Here is a 16,260-nt window from a genome sequence, read left to right on the forward strand (position 1 = left end):
AGGATTTGAAACAGTTTTAAAAAGCGCCAGGCTGTAACGCCTGTTCCTGCATGGTTTTGTTGTTGGTTGAAGTTTTCTTTTTTTATAGATATTCTTCTCCATAAAATAAAACATCCTGTTGCATGGAGTGTCGTGCCACATGATAGCTGAATGTCATGGATCACTGTCCCATCTCAGGCAGGGGCAGCACTCTGTAGGCTTTGTTTAGTCCTTTAACTCCTACCTCAAGAGCTAAATCATCTTGGATGCAGGAAACATTTCCTTGAGAGGTGTTGTCTTTGCAGTTACAGGTAGAGCAATGGTAGATGTCATATTCTTAAAACACGCAGAGTTGCTTTTTAAGTGCAATGTTATTTTTGAAAAATAAGCAGTGTGGGGTTTTGGATTGGTGTTTTGTGTTTTGGTGGTGTGTTTGGTGTTTTTTTTTTTTTTTTGGTCAGCACACTATAAATTCCACAGAAGTTCTCTCCTTCTGCCAGTGGTTCTTTTTCCAGGGTTATGAAAAAAATGGGCATATGATGCAATGTTTGCTGTATCCATCTGTCTTGGCTATTTCAATTTTGTCAGCAGGCACTAGAGAATTTTTTTGACCAAAAATGAATATAAGACAGACCCACAAATTATATTAGTGACCCAAAGAGCCTCCAGCATTATATACAGCTCTTATTTACCTGGTAAATGTTTTCAAGACAAGAATTCAACAATAATTAAGCAAAGTTCAGAAGCCATATAGCAAGGATAAAATTAATAGTCCTTTTAGGAGTTAAATCTAGTGACTTGTGGGGGGAAGTTAGAAAATACTTTGCTGGTAACTTAGTGCTACTGCAGTTATTAATATGATATCATGAGTGTGTAGAAATTTCATAAATGTTTGTGGTCTAAAATTAAGAGTTATTTCTAGGAGGTTGTTTGTTTGTGGTGTTTTTTTTTATTAAACAGATCCTTTAAGCCTTTGGCTTATCCCAAGATAGTGCCTGTCTCCGAACTGAAAGCCTTGATGCTGTGCAATTTCAAAAGGGTGCAAAACTTTATTTTGGGAAAAGCAAAAAAAAAAAAAAGTTAGAAGAATTTATCATCTTGCTTCTTTTGTTAATTTTTCAGAAAATTTTGTCTAACCTTAATTTTAAGTGCTTTGTATATAAAATGTTCACACGTGAAAAATAGACTTGTAAAAATCAGAGCTATTGGCAGTAATAGTTAGCTTCTAGCTTGATGATAGTTTTGGGGGACTTATTAAATACATACAGATAATAAGAGGACAAATTCATTGCCCATACAGCATAAGCAGCCAAACAAATCACTGGTGTTTTAACAATAGAGTCTCTGTTGCTCTTCATTCCTCTTAAAAGAAGAGACAGGAAAAAAGTTTCAGCGGCCTTACTCTGCAGTGACCTTTATTTCCCCTCACTGATTACTGTAGTCCCTGAAAATGGGCAAGGCAGACTGTCTACGGGCACCGGAAAGCAGGCGGGCAAAAATGCTGACTTTGTGGTTATTAATTTATCATGGCAAACTACTTAATCTGAGTTTTCAAAACGCCCTGACTTATGAGGCAAAGATGAAATGGGGCAATGTGAGAGAAGCTATGGAGTGGCTTGCTCTAAGCCCTTTTTTTCTCATTTAAATTCTGTGGAAATCCCACTGTCATTGAGTTCTTTGTGAATTAAGCTCATAGCTGCTTTGTCGTGTGCGGCATTTTAATAAGGTCAGACTTAGAAAATTGTTAATTTACTTATTGTCTACTCACATCGTGTCCTTTCTCTGTTCCAGTAGAATTTGTACAAGCTGTATCTTAATGTTTGGGTTTTTTCTTTTCTCTGAAGGAATGCAGACACTATTACAAAATAAGCCGTAGGCTCATCCCAACGCCAGGGACTCTGCTCAGCCTTCTTGCTTGAAAGCAATTTCCCAATTGATATTATCAGAACAGACAGAACTGAGGCAGGGAGAGATACCTAGACAAGTGGAATAAGGTTGCAGGGTTGCTGATTTCCTTGTCATGACATAAAATTGTAGCACGTTTTCTTTTATTGAAAGCAAAAAGTGAGGTAGGGACTCAGAGCAGGAAACCTAGTTAACTTAAGGAAAATAATAAGTCTGTTCTGCTGCCTCCTTGTTTTCCCCACAAGCTGGAGTTTAAGATAGCTCTCTATTCTCATCCAAGGAAGATATGCAAGGATACACCATGACCTGAGTTCGGCTGGACTGAAAGGAAGATTGTGAGGGGCCGAACACCATCGCAAAACCATCATTACTGACTATTGCTTAGATATAGCTGAGTATGCTGGGAGTAGTGCTGTTCGTATTTTCTACGCTTTCTTCCGGGAGCTCTACTGTGGAGGCTGTTAACATGCTCTTCCCGATCTCATAGGATTTTTCTTGGAGCAAGTATCTAATGTTAAAAATATTAATTCTATCAGTCCTAGCCCTGGCATAACACATGAATCAGTTGTCTCAACTTTGTGAGTGGTTGTTAAGATTGTGACATACCCATGCTGAATACAAGCTTACATTATTTTAGTAGTTCTTTTCATAAGTTTGTGCATAATAATACTGTTTCATGATTGATAGAATAGATAGAATCATAGATACTTAAATGAACTCACTACATGTCTCTTGTGTTTCTATTTTGCTACTTTTCTTTAGCACACTCTTAAATCTGTAGTCACTTTTCTCCCAAAGTATTTCAATGTCTTTCCTTTATATGCATAAATATCTCACTGAATACTGCCCAGAAGTAGGAGTTGGTGGGAAGAGTTTATCAAAATGAAGTATCTGATACTTAGAGCACAGGAATTTTTTAAACCCTCCTATCCAAGAGCTCTGGTCTTGCAATTCTTGCACTCTTTCAGTGCCACAGTGTCAGGCTTTGTAGTACATATGCAACCAATGTGCTGACCTGTATTTCTGATGAAAAGATGATGAAAATAAGTACATAAAAACTTCAAGAGGACATATCACCAGTACTAAGAGTGTAACGCTTGTGAAACATCCTATCAGTAACATCTGATTTGGTCTTGAGGAAGAACTTTTCCTTCTCACATTTATTTTTCTAAAAGTATTTACTTTTGAAACAGTGCTTCTTTAAATTGTATCTACCACAACAGCATCAACGTTTGTAAAAGTTCCAGGACTAGAAACTGAAGTCCCTCTTTCCCCCCTCCCCCCCCCCCCTTTATTTATCTTACTGCTTTATTATCATGTCCTTCCTATGCATGTACCTCCCACGTGCAAAACAGCCAGTGTCAGTTATTTCATTGTCGATTTAGAGCTTATAAAAACTGAGCTGAGTCCTTTTATCCATAAGTGGTGAGAGAGCAAGCTTATCTCGCTGTGTCAGTTACATGGCATGTTGCAACCAGAAAGCACCTTTTAGTTAGCACTAAAGAATGGTACTTCCCAAGTTTCTTACCACAAAATACTGAAATATTTGTTGAAAGTGTGGATCTATTGAGATTGGGCCTATTTGTTGTGGCATTAATAGGTAGTAATACATTGCTGTATATTTGATGGTGAAGATTAAATGAAAGACTCTTGGAGGTTTACTTCAGATGTAAAGTTGCAGACTTTGATTAAAAGTAGGAGCTCTGGTGCATAAACTTTCAAGAGCAGACATGTTAAATAACTAATAGCAACACAAATTTTTGTTCTCCACCTCTTTTTATGTGTAACACCTTAACCCAGCTCAGTGCTTCTATTTTATTTTTTTAAAATGTGATTACAGAACTGGTTAGGAACTAATCAACCAATTAACACTTGGTAGTCTATCATCTTCTCACGCATGGACTTAAATGTACACAACTTTCAGTTGATTCTGAAAGGTATGAACATGTTACAGGGACTATTGTTGCCTTTAAAATATTGAAAATATGTCTTTAAATTTTAGTGAAGGAAATCTGGCCACAAAGCAAGTTGTTTTTCTTCAGAGACCTGTTATGTGGTATTCTGCTGTCCAGACACCAGAGGTGAGTAACATGTTTATAGTATTAATATAAACAAATTAGTACTTCACATAACGATTAGGTACAGAAACAAACTAGACTTCAAAATTCATGGGGGGAAAAAGTGGTAGAAGAGGGTTTCACTTGAAAAAAGTTAAAGTTTGTGGAGAGTTTTTGCAGCTGAACTCATGATATCTTTTTTCTCAGCCACACACCTGTTAAATTAAGCCAGAGAAAAGCATAAACATGCTAAAAAACTGTTTTGTGCTAAGGAATTACTGTGTGTCAGGTGGATGAGGTTGTCTATGCTGTAAGTATTTCTTTAGAAGTCTTCAGGAAGTTTTAAATGTTCTGATCCAAATCCTAGCTCTGTTGCACGTGAAAAAGAAAACATTTTATTTTTCCCTCTAAAACATCTACTTTCACACTAGTGGAAGAATACAAGTGTCAAACTGTGCAAGGGATACTGTAATCTGGAGGTTAACAGGGTTAAGGGCTGTTAGCTGTTGCTGCGTGAAAATGAGTGACAGAGATTGAGGTTTTAAAATTCCTGCAGTTGGACCTCAACAACTCCTTGTCCCTTTCAAGTGAGGCTCCCATAATAATGGTTGTATAAAAGTGCTTGAAGGATTAAGTAACTGGCAGTCACCACTTCCTGCTCACAGTCAACGTCACAGGAGTTACTGCACCCATATAGGGCTATAGTAAATCCTGCTGTGGCCAGAGAAGGATGAACCAGCGAGCTCTTCTTTGCCAAGTCTTTCAACATCCCATGATGGATTTTTAATTTTTGTTATTTCTGTTCTTCAGTGGCCATTCAACCTTTTTCTAATTGACATGGCTTTTGTGTGATAGTCTTAAGCAGCTATGAAAACTATGGGCCCTTTCACTCAAGTCTAGCACCAGAGTAGTAACTTCACAAACTCAGTCATTTGTGGTATTATATACTTCCATAAGGCAATGACACCTAGTTTTGTCTTTCTCCATCTGTATAAACAGTTCTATGAGTCTCTAAACTTCCTGCATTCATATTTGATCTTTCTCTGTCCTTTTTACCTTCCATCCAGACTGTTACTGTCATATGTAATTTCTTCTGCTTAATGTTTCTAAAATAGGCCCTCCCTTTTTTTGCTGTTTTTCTGCAGACTTTTACTTATCTCCAGCGTAACTTCCTTCTTACTGTGTCCTCTGATAATTACTGCTTCCACGCCTGGAAGAACTGCATTCAACATGCATAATTAAAATCCTGTTTTATTTTTTGTCTCTGTCACCATCTCAATTCCCAGCTAGTTCTTGTACACTGTCTGTAATTTATTTCTTCATTTACAAAATTTGAGCTTCTCCTTGTTTCTATTAAGTGTTCTGTGTAGTCTCCCTTGCCAATTCTTAATCTCCTCTTCCATTCATGTCCTCTTCCAAATTCTGCCAGTTCATCATGCAATTTTTTCCTTTAATTTCCCCCTGTGTTCCAAGCATCTTCAGCTTTTAGCTTTCACAGCTTCTGACCCCTGCTCTCATGCCTGACTTGATAGTCTTTACATTCCTTCCTAGTACATTTCTGAAAGTATGTTTTGGAATGGAATGTTTATGTTAGTATTGTAAATATATAAAACCTTATTACGTCAGTCACCATCAGTGTCATGATTTCATAGAATCATAGAATGGTTAAAAGTTGGGAGAGACCTTAAAGATGAACTAGTACCAACCACCCTGCTATGGCCAGGGACACTTTCCACTAGACCAGGTTGCTCAAAGCCCCATTCAGCCTGGTCTTGAACACCTCCAGGGATGGGGCATCCACAACTTCCCTGGGCAACTACTCTCTTTCAGCTTAAAACTGTTACCCCTTGTCCCATCACTACACTCCCTGATAAAGAGTCCCTCCCCATCTTTCCTGTAGGCTGGAAAGGGAAACCTGTAGGTACTGGAAGGCTGCTGTAGGGTCTCCCGGGAGCCTTCCTTTCTACAGGCTGAACAACCCCAACTCTCTCAGCCTGTCCTTCTGGGAAGCAGTGCTCCAGCCCTCTCATCATCTTTGTGGCCCTCCTCTGGACCCGCTCCAACAGGTCCATGTCCTTCTTACATTGGGGGCCCCAGAGCTGGACACAGTACTCCAGGTGAGGCCTCACAAGAGCAGAGTTAGAGGGTCAAAATCACCTCCATCGACCTGCTGGCCATGCTTCTTTTGATGCAGCCCAGGATGTAGTTGGCTTTCTGGACTGTGAGAACATTGCCAGCTCATGTTGAGCTTTTCATGTACCAACAACTCCAAGTACTTCTTCTCAGGGTTGCTCTCTATCGATTCTCTGTCCAGCATGTATTTGTGCTTGGGATTGCCCTTACCTATGTGCAGGACCTTGCTGAACTTCATGAGGTTTGCACAGGCCTGCCTTTCGAGCCTATCCAGGTCCCTCTGGATGGCATCCCTTCCCTCCAGCGTGTTGGCCACACCACACAACTTGGTGTCATTGGCAAACTTGCTGAGGGTGCACTCAATCCCACTGTCCATGTCACTGACAAAGATGTTAAACAGCAGTAGTCCCAGTACAGACCCCTGAGGAACACCATGCATTGCTGGTCTGCACTTGGACATTGAGCTGTTGACTGCAAGTCTTTGAGTGCAAACATCCAGCCAATTCCTTATCCATGGAGTGGTCCATCCATCAAATCCGTGTATCTCCAATTTAGAGATCAGGATGTCGTACGGGACAGTGTCCAGCGCTTTGCATAAGTCCAGGTAGATGACATCTGTTGCTCTCCCCTTATCTACCAACACTGTAGCACCATCATAAAAGGCCATCAGATTTGTCAGGCATGATTTGCCCTTAATGAAGCCATGCTGGCTGTCACAATTGCCTCCTTATTTTCCATGTGTCTTAGCAGAGATTCCAGGAGGTCTGCCCCATGATATTGCTGGGCACAGAGGTGAGACTGACCGGCCTGTAGTCCCCTGGCTCTTCCTTTCTCCCTTTTTAAAAATTGGGGTTATGTTTCCCCTTTTCTAGTCAGCAGGAACTTCACTGGACTGCCACAGCTTCTCAAATATGATGGGTAGTGTCTTGGCAGCTTCATCCACCAGTTCCCTGAGGACCCACAGATTAATCTCGCCAGGTCCTATAGACTTGTGCACTTTTAGGTTCCTTAGATGGTCTTGAACCTGATCTTCTCCTACAATGAGCGGTTCCCCATTCTCTTGGTCTCTGCTCTTGCCTTCTGTGACACTTCCCTGATGTTTCCCTACATTTTTAATACTCTATAGTAAGGGCATGGACTCCTGATACCAATATTCTTTCCTTGGTAAGGTATGTAATTTCTAGCTACAAGCATCTCTTAAAAGGCAGCATTGCTACATGACACAAGTTAGAAAGGTTAAAACTGGATTCTATCAAGAGACATAATACAAACCAGTTTTTTAAAAACGTTCAGTCTGAGGAACTGATGAATCTTTGAGAAGTAATTTAAATTAAAAATAGGAAGCATTATGCTCACAGTTTAAATTCTGTCACAAAATTGTGAGCTGATCAGCAGCAGAATGACCTTTACATTCTTTGGTTTATACAAGTAAGACAGGTTGTGTGTTTTGCATTGTTTTACTTTGTTCTAACAGGAAACCTTTGACTTAGGCATTAACATACTGCAAGTAGACAAGAAATAGTTGGTTTTTAGCCACTTACATCAGGATTACAGTGTTTAGAATCTGAACAAACTTGGTATCTAAATGTGCTCATTAAGTACCAGTGAAAGTTTTATTTCTCCACCAGGAAACTTCTGTATGCTGAGGTCATTTTAGCATGGGATAAATAGGTGGTTCAGGCTGAAGCTGAAACATTTAGCAGAATAACATTTTCCTTCTGTTTTTCCAATTACGTTGTTTCTCTCCTAAATTTTAAGCTTTCTACTTCAGCGCTTTTTTTTTTTTATCAAAATATCTGAATTGGTGAACAGCATATTACCTTCATTACAATTGAAATTTATAGATTTGTTAGTAATACCTAGCTGGTATAGGAAGTCATGCTAGCTTTGCATTGAGTAGCTAGATTTCAGGTGCAAAACAAGCTCCTGAAATCTGACAGCATTGACATTTGCTTTAGAAATTTTAATATGTTTATTTAGAATGTCCCTCGGGACAGTGACAACAGAGATCAACAATTTTATCAAACGCAAACGTTTCAGTGAAAATATTTAATTCCTATGATTCTGTATTGTTGGGCATGACATTTTCACTTATACTGCATATCTTTTCATTGATATTCAGATTATACTAAAGCTGTTTAAAAAAATGTCACGTCCACAACTTAGGATGTTTTTGAAACACAGAAATACTTAAGACCTCTAAAATGTTTTAAGTTCTCAAAAAAAAAAAAAAATTGCATCAGTTTATGCTCATTTAATCATAGTCTTAGCGTGTTTGCATCTCGGAGACCTCGAGAAGAATGCTACCTATGAGAGAGTAAAAATAGAAAACCAACAAGACTCTTTAGTTAACTGAATCTTAATAAGAAAGCAGCCTATACAGCCCTTCTCAAGCACTTAACTACCCAGTCCCCAGAGCCCTGATCGCATCACTTTCCAACTCTCCAGAGCAGGGTCTGGCCATGGCAGGAGCTTTGCCCCAGAGGCGGGTCCAGGTGTTTGGAGCTCTGTGACTTGCATTCTGGAAAATGACAGCACTGGGTGTGGGTTGCTTTGTGTACTCAGGACTTTTTTTTTTTTTTTTTAATTGTTGGGTCAAAGTTAGCATTGCCACTTCTAAAAAGTTTTGCTTTTGTACGAATTGAGGGGGGGAAAACCCTGTTACCTGGTCTCTTATTCCTACAGGATCTCTTTTCTGAGGAGGGTGTATTTTACGTCCTCACAGCTCATCTCTTTGCCTTCTTGTATGTTCATGGGATAGTGCATTATGACCTGGCCTGTGATTTATGTAATGGTTCAAAAGCTGCTTGAATTAGAAGGGTTATGCTATCTCACTGGGTTCTTTATCACATACCGCTTGTTTTTCTAAGGAAATGGGTAAGAGGAGATCTGAGATTGAACCACACAGTGTTTGAGAGTTTTCTGGGGTTTTTTCTTTTTTTTTTTTTTTTTTCCTCCTTTATTTCCCTTAGGCAGACTTCTCCATCCTCTTACTGTGGCATCCAGGCAAAGCTTATTTCCTTCTGTTTCTCCTGAGGCAACACTATTTCCCCTTAGTCTAATTTCCCAATGTATCCTGTAACAGCTTCTCTAAATATGTTTCCTTTAGCCACAAGGGCCATTGTTTTTACTGTTTCAAAGGGTTTGAGAAAAAACTTAGCAATGTATAGAAGGGGGGCACAGAACTTGTCAGGGCATGGCAAAAGCGGTTGTGAGGTGTTACTGTTTTTAAAGATTTTGTGCAAATCCGCCTGCATGAGTGTGTGTATCTTTTACCCACTGAAATGCAGCTCTGTGCTGAGGCTGGATTCCTTCTTAGCTAGATGTCCCCTGGCAAAGCTTCTCCTGGTTTAGCAGTGCTTGTGCTGACAGCAAGGCTCCAGGCAGAGAGCCAGGGCACTTCCCCCGACCTGACCATGCTCCTCTGCTGTGGCTCAAGGCACTGACACTGCCTCGGGAGGTGCTGCATCATCACAGATCTGAGTAGCTTGGGTAGCTCCTGATGCTAAAATGAAATAAACCTTTTATTTATTTGTGATGCCTCAGAGAACCTTTAGCGTAGTCTGGTAGGTCTATTGTTTGCATAAATCACCGTCTGCTTACTTCTCTTCTTGACACTTGGAAGCCATCACTTCAACAAGAAGTATGTCGGGAGGTCCCAGTACTAATGTCAGACTGTACTCATACTGAGTTCTTCCTGTGCAAGGTCTCTTTTAGACTCCCCTCAAATTGCTGTATAGGACAGCTGTTAACGTCCGTCTGTGTAGATCCACCCTGTGGATTGAATGCAATTCTCAAGGAACTTGCTATTATCTGAGGAGGTCTCTGAAGGCCTTTACGGGTGGAACTGGGAAGATGGGAAAGCGTAGTGGTCTCGCCATGAGATGGATCAGTGGGAAATCTTCAGTCCTCTGAAGTGGTCAGATCACCAATTAATGAGGTTAATGTCAATCGAGTTTTATTAACTTCTTTATTGAATATTGCACTCTTGTTGAAGCACTTAGACAGAACCATGTTGGGGGAGTGATCAACACGCACCAACTTTCAGAGCAGCTTGCAGATGAGGGCACCAGCCAGACATCGTACATGGTGGCATGTAGGTACACAAGTGAACGTCTGCCTACAGCCATAGCTGGAGGTGGAGGAGCTGTGTCAGCTGTCCCACGAGTCTGCCACTGCCTGGCCTTCCCACCCCTCTGGACGGAGAGGAAGCTGATGGTAGGAGCAGTGCCACCCTCAAGCATTCATCCCTGCAGAGCACAAGAAAGGGCAGTACATGTGTGTGCCGTGTGGCAGAAAGCATCAGAGTATGTTAGAGGTGTACATTAGGCACAAAGATAATGCTTTTCTCAAACAGCTGATTTTAGCATAGTTTAAGATTTGTGAATCATTCCAGAGCTGCCAGGCACTACATAAGAATCAAACCCTGCTGGAGTACTTTTTCTGAGCATTTTTGTGCTTTGTTGAATCTTGACTATGTTTTATACCATTTTTTGTCTCTCTTGAAATTTATTTATAGAGAACAAAAAATGTATCTGTTGGAGGTTTTTTTCTTCAGAGGAGTTCATACTTTAAACTGGAGTGTTCAATACTGCTTTATGTTAAAATTCAAGCTGGTATTAAATCCATGTGTGACTCATTGCAAGGTGTTTCGCCTTTTTTTTTTTTTCCCTAAATAAGCTAACATTTAACCATCTTCTTCTATTTCAGAAGAAATCCTTAAGACAAATTATTGGGGAGGAAAAAGGCAAAGTCTCTAGCAGAAGTGTTGGATTAGACACAGCTGCTTCTCACCCTATAGAAATTGGTCAACCACCTGATGAGTTTCACCTGTCTCCTTCTAAGCAATGTTGGATCAAGGAGGGATCCTCTCAGTACGGAGGCTTTCCAGGATTCAGTAGCAGTGATGGAGTATTAAGGGAACTGGATGATGGACAATTTGACCAGGAAGATGGAGTCACTCAGGTCACATGTATGTGATAAAGTAAGTAACTGCATCAGATGGACATGTACATAACTCATACAAATGTTTTGTTGGCGGTTTTTTTTTTTAAATCATACTACTTTAAATGCATTGGTATAATCTTACAATTTTTCCTAGACTTGTTTTGTATTTTTGTCTGTTTCTTTGTTGTGTTAATCCTACTGTAGGAATAATACTACTGCGAAATAATTTGGGTTTCTGTCTCTCTTTAATAGAACAACCGCATGACTGGGTGCTCTGCTAACTTGTTAATGCTTTTGACAAGCAATGAAGCAAATGCTGCAAAACAGTGACAGTTTGAATTGTGTAAGAAAGGAATGAAGATGTTTAGTATTTTCCACAAGCTGGAGGAGTGTTTGATTTTGTGTGTGTGTTTTTGTTTGTTTGTTTTAAAGGGTGTTGTAAATATTGGTGAGGGGAAAAAAATGAACTATCTGGCTGTTGTTAAGTTTTAATGTAATTTCCACTTTGCTTGCCTTGCATAAATTCAAAAGCCTAGAGAAATGTAAGTCTTACACTAGAGTGTTAATAATTTAAGCTATGTTCAGACTTGGTACCTACAGAAAACCTCTGGAGGCTGTAGGCAGACACTTCCTCCTGTAATACTATTTCACCTACACAGGTTTTACGTACTAGGGTTCCTTGTACATGTAAGCCAAAAGCTATCTGAGCATATACCTTGTGTAATGACGTATTCATAATTCACTCATGAGAGGAAATGAAGAACCACTCATCCTCTGAAAGGTAACTTGCAGCCTATGGAAAAAGTAGTTTGAGAAACTCACTGAGCAGCATTGACAGCAAGGTGTGCAACAATGCTGATAATATACAGGAGGAAGTAGTAGGTTAAATTTAATAGGCAATATTAGATGATAGACTATATAGAGATACGCTGATAAATACATAAAAAACTTCTCAGCTAAATGTATCTCACACTGGGTAAAGTGTATTCAACTGCATCAAATACCAGAAGGAATGTTCAGAGGAAAGGCTGAAGCTTTTGTGCTTCCATCCTCACCGTGGGGAGGAGTTGCTTGCGTGGGGGAGGCTAACACTGGCAGGACTCTGTGGGGAGAGGCATGAACAGGAATTATCGTTATGCTGCTGTGTTTAAGTTACATTTTACAGAGGAAAAGCTGGATAAAAACGCATCTGCAAAAGATAAATGGGATTCTAGCTAAAAATTGCATTTTTTTGGTTAGTTTTAGAAGGAAAAGCTATAAATGCTTGTCACAAGCTAACGGAAAATAATTTGGTCAAAATAAGAAATCAGAACAGAAATGGGCAAATGAATTCACACCGCTTCTCTGGGTGTTTACAGTACAACACACACAGACAAGCACTGCAGACACTGAGAGAAATGTGACTACATTTAACCACACCACCCTGCTCCCCTGCTGTGGTGTCCCACCAGCTGGGTGGGAGCCTCCCTGTGCACAGCAGTAGATGCTGGCACTAAGGGCAGCGGGCAAATTAACGCGGTGACAGGAACACTGGTAACTGACTCCAAACGAGCACCCTGGGAGATGACCGGGGTGGTGGAAGTCAGGCTGCAGTCCCTGTGGCGGGGGGAGCCGTGCAGAAAAGCAGCTGCTTATTTCAATAAGCAAAAAGTAAGTTGTGAAAGAAGAAAAGTTACGCTTGCTTTGATAAGCAAATGTAGTACAAAGCCTTAGTGCTATTTCAGTTTATTTTTACAAGGTGGGGGGGGAGCAGGGGAAGCCCTTTCTACTTCCATGATTGTCATTATAGGAGTGTGAAAGGATTATTGCTTTGGAGCTGCTTCCCAGTTTCATAATGAAATTGTCGTAGGCTTGTTTATTTTTCACTTTGGAAGAGCAACTCTAACAACTATTTGTAGCAGGTTTGGGGTTCCCCTCCCCCCCCCCAAAAAAAAATCCACAGCCTTGGAGCAGGAGACATCCCTTCAGCTTCTTTTTCCTATTGCACATTGTTGAAAGGGGCAGCTTCTATTTTCTCACTTGAATTTCTTGAGAAAAATGCTGGCAGCCTGGCGAAGCAGTTCTGAGTTACGCCTGTTTTAAGAGCCAAATACCTTCCAGCAGGGCAGTGCAGGAGTACCTGTGGTAGTAGGCACAGTAGAGAGTCCGTTCTTCCCAAGGCTCCTCTCCCTGCTTTCCCACCAGCATCTCAAGGTCACAGAAGGTGGGGCAGGAGCCTCGTGTTCATTCCCTGTCCTCCAGCACGTGGAGGAGAGTGACCCCGCCAACGGGGAGAGTGTTGGGCTGGGTGCTCCCTGCAGAGCCTGACCCAGCCGCTGCCTTCTCATGCAGCCCACGACTCTGAGCCGTGGGTCATGGTCATGCAGTAGCAGGAATCTCCTCCACGGCATGCAAATGCAGAAAAAATTATGAAAATACATGTTAAGTCTGCCTCTGGCAGAAAGACAAGCAACTGGCGTATTAAAAATGGGGTAACAGCTGGTTTTGTGGAAATATGGAAACACGTTGCGCTACTTCTAAAAGTATTTTTCACGAGTTATCCAAAACTCTGGCGTGTATAATTTTATAGTTGAACCTGTAAAAGCAGCAAAAATTGGTCAAAAAAACCTAGGAATTCTGAATATTCCAGGTTAGAGCTCTTAAAGTATATCAAAGAAATTTCTGACCTTTTATAAAGCAGTGTCGCTGCTTAAGATGATTAACACTAGTGAACCCTAAATCAAAACTGAACTACAACTGAAATATAACACGTTACAGTGTGTAAAGTACTAAATTGAACACAGTTATTCTTTTCCAGAATATATTTATTAGATAAAAAGAATCATTTAACTTTTAACTGAGATCTCTTCATGTCAGCTGTTGAGAATGCAAAAAAATTTCAAATAAACTAGTATCTTTTTAAAAGAACTTTTCCCCTTACAAATAAGGGGATGTACACAAAGGAGATTCTGTTTGGGAACAAGGGTAGAAATTGAGCATGCTCTGGATGTCCACAGGAACACTCTAGAACATCTCCACTTCTAGCAGGAAAGGCTTTTCTTCTTAAAATGAAATAAAGCCATATTCTTTTTCAGGAGCCCACAGTTTTAACTGTGCTTTAGTTCTTGCTCTGGCATCTCACTGGTGTTGACTGGGCTGCAAACCTCTGTGAATTTCTTTCTAGTTTGTTGGTGTGTTTCTTTTTTTTATGCAGTGTAAATATGTTCAAGTGCTTCCCCTGAACGCACTCAACTGTTCCTATATAGTTAAGGACAGCTGTTTTTATTTTAATGCCATCTGTCTCAAAATATGTGAAGTTGCCCCTGCTGTAGAAACACTGATCTAGATTGTTTTTCTAGCTCTCGTCTTTCACCTCACAGGGCAACATTTAGGCTCTGTATTGGAAAAAAAAAACCAAAACAACAAAATAGAGTTCTTTGCCTGAAAATAAAAAAAATCAACCTGACAGTAGCCAAGAATAGAGAGATCTGTACGGTGAGTGGCACGGAGAGGGTAGGGATAAATTCAGCATTCTTTTCTTTCTTTTTTTTTTTTTTTTTTGATAGAAGAACTCAAGGGAATCATGGAAGTGGTAAGTAGCATGTTGGAAACAAACCGAGGTATCTGTTCAGGTACCTGTAGAACTCCTTGCTGCAGGACACTGTGTATTAAACTACACAGCTTTAAAAAGGTGACTGAAAAATTCCTGAAAGGAAGAACATCACCCTATTCTCTCCGAAAGTCACTGAACCAGAAATTGTCGGAGACAGTGAAAGCTGGTCTGATTGACTGCGTGCTTATCCCATTCTTTAGATCACTGTAAGCACCAGTGCTTCATCCCTGGTGGGCACGGAGCTGAGGGTGTTCTGCTGCAAGGCTTGCTTTCGGAATTCAGGGAGAGTAAGCTGCTTGCTCAGCCTGCGTGAAGACTGTGCAAGAATTATCTGACTCCATGCACTAGCTGAAGGACACAGAATAAACCACCCGTCTTCACAGGGCATGGATGCTGAAACAGAAATAACTGAAAATGCTTTTAAAACAAATTATGGAAAATCTTCTAATTCTTTCTTTGTAGTTAAAAATTCTGAAAGCCAACTGTATCTTACTTGCAAAAGTGAGAAGGGAAGGGTGCATTTTGGGTACAGGGGATGCTAATTTAAGCTACTTGTTTCATCACCTGGTCTTACACAAACTAGAGCATTAAGGTATGCCTGTATTAGTGGTGTTACCAGCACCGCCCATTAATTAAATTAAGTTTGTAAATTAGAAGAGCTGTCAGAAATAAGTAACTCTGTTGGCAATATTTTTTTTGTATGCTATTTTTTTAGGGAGAGGGATACATACTCTTCAGAAGTTTTCATTTTACCAAAATGTATTTTACATACTTTTTTTGTCTGTCAGAATGCACCCATGCTTTAAGTTTGATTTGCATTTCTTTCAATAAAAAGATAAGTCCACTTATTTATTCAGTAATGGGGCTTCAATTAGGAGCCTGTGTGTCTGAAATGTGATAGAGAAGTCCCTTACCTGTGTGTGACGAGAAGTGCCCTGCAACTCTTAGAAAGGAGAGACAGAAGGCAACCAACGCTGTTCATGAACCTCTGTAAAAGACTGTTTATACTTTCTGATTCTTAAGTTGCTTGGAGAGGAAATATTCTTCTAGTGTTTACAAGCAGGGAGAAACTCTCCACTGTAAAAAGAATTTTGTGCCCTGCTCGTAATTGTCACAACAGTTTATTTACATACCTGGTCAACTGCGACAAACTGCTGCTTAACTTCTGTGTTTCTGGTCTGTAAAATAATTGTTTTCTTTTTGTAAAGCCAAGATCTTTTCTGTATTTCTGATAGGAGGCTTCTCGCCATTAAAAGCACTTACCAAATCAGCTACCCGCTTCTTTATTATAGTTGTCTCACGCTGACATATTAATGAGTTAGATGAACTGCTTTTTTGCAGACGCGTGTGTACATGCATACATCTCACAAGGCAAAGCTTGTTCGACTTAGAGCCATCTATTAAAAGCTGATTAGGTTTTCCTTGTTCTTAGTATATTAATCTCTCCAAGGTTAAAGGTGCAGGTTGCTGTCGTGACAATCCCCTATGGCTTAATTTAGAGCATAGCATTAGTTGGGATTTAGATTTTTTTTCAAAACCAAATTCCTGTATCGGAATTTAGATAACTCATATAAATGTAAAGAAGTGAACATTCCTGGCTTCAGGTAAGCACACCTTGAAAGAGACAAAGGGTTTTAGAGGAACTGG

At 40.1% G+C, this 16,260-nt stretch overlaps 1 protein-coding gene across 2 annotated transcripts in view; it reads left to right on the top strand.

The window, feature by feature from the left end:
* The window catches only part of RFTN2 (raftlin family member 2), a 38,679-nt gene extending 22,797 nt beyond the window's left edge, over nucleotides 1-15,882 (top strand). The window contains exons 8-10 of one of the 2 annotated variants that reach the window (XM_074145398.1): nucleotides 3,887-3,965; nucleotides 10,785-11,058; nucleotides 14,814-15,882. In XM_074145398.1, the coding sequence (XP_074001499.1) occupies nucleotides 3,887-3,965; nucleotides 10,785-11,054 (349 nt within the window). In that variant the 3' untranslated portion in view covers nucleotides 11,055-11,058; nucleotides 14,814-15,882. Of the gene's footprint in view, nucleotides 1-3,886; nucleotides 3,966-10,784 lie in introns of both variants that reach the window. The other variant, XM_074145397.1, reaches the window with a different exon arrangement.
* Nucleotides 15,883-16,260: the final 378 nt, after the last annotated feature.

This window comes from Numenius arquata, chromosome 3 (assembly GCF_964106895.1).
Source record: "Numenius arquata chromosome 3, bNumArq3.hap1.1, whole genome shotgun sequence".
Classification (NCBI taxonomy): Eukaryota; Metazoa; Chordata; class Aves; order Charadriiformes; family Scolopacidae; genus Numenius; species Numenius arquata.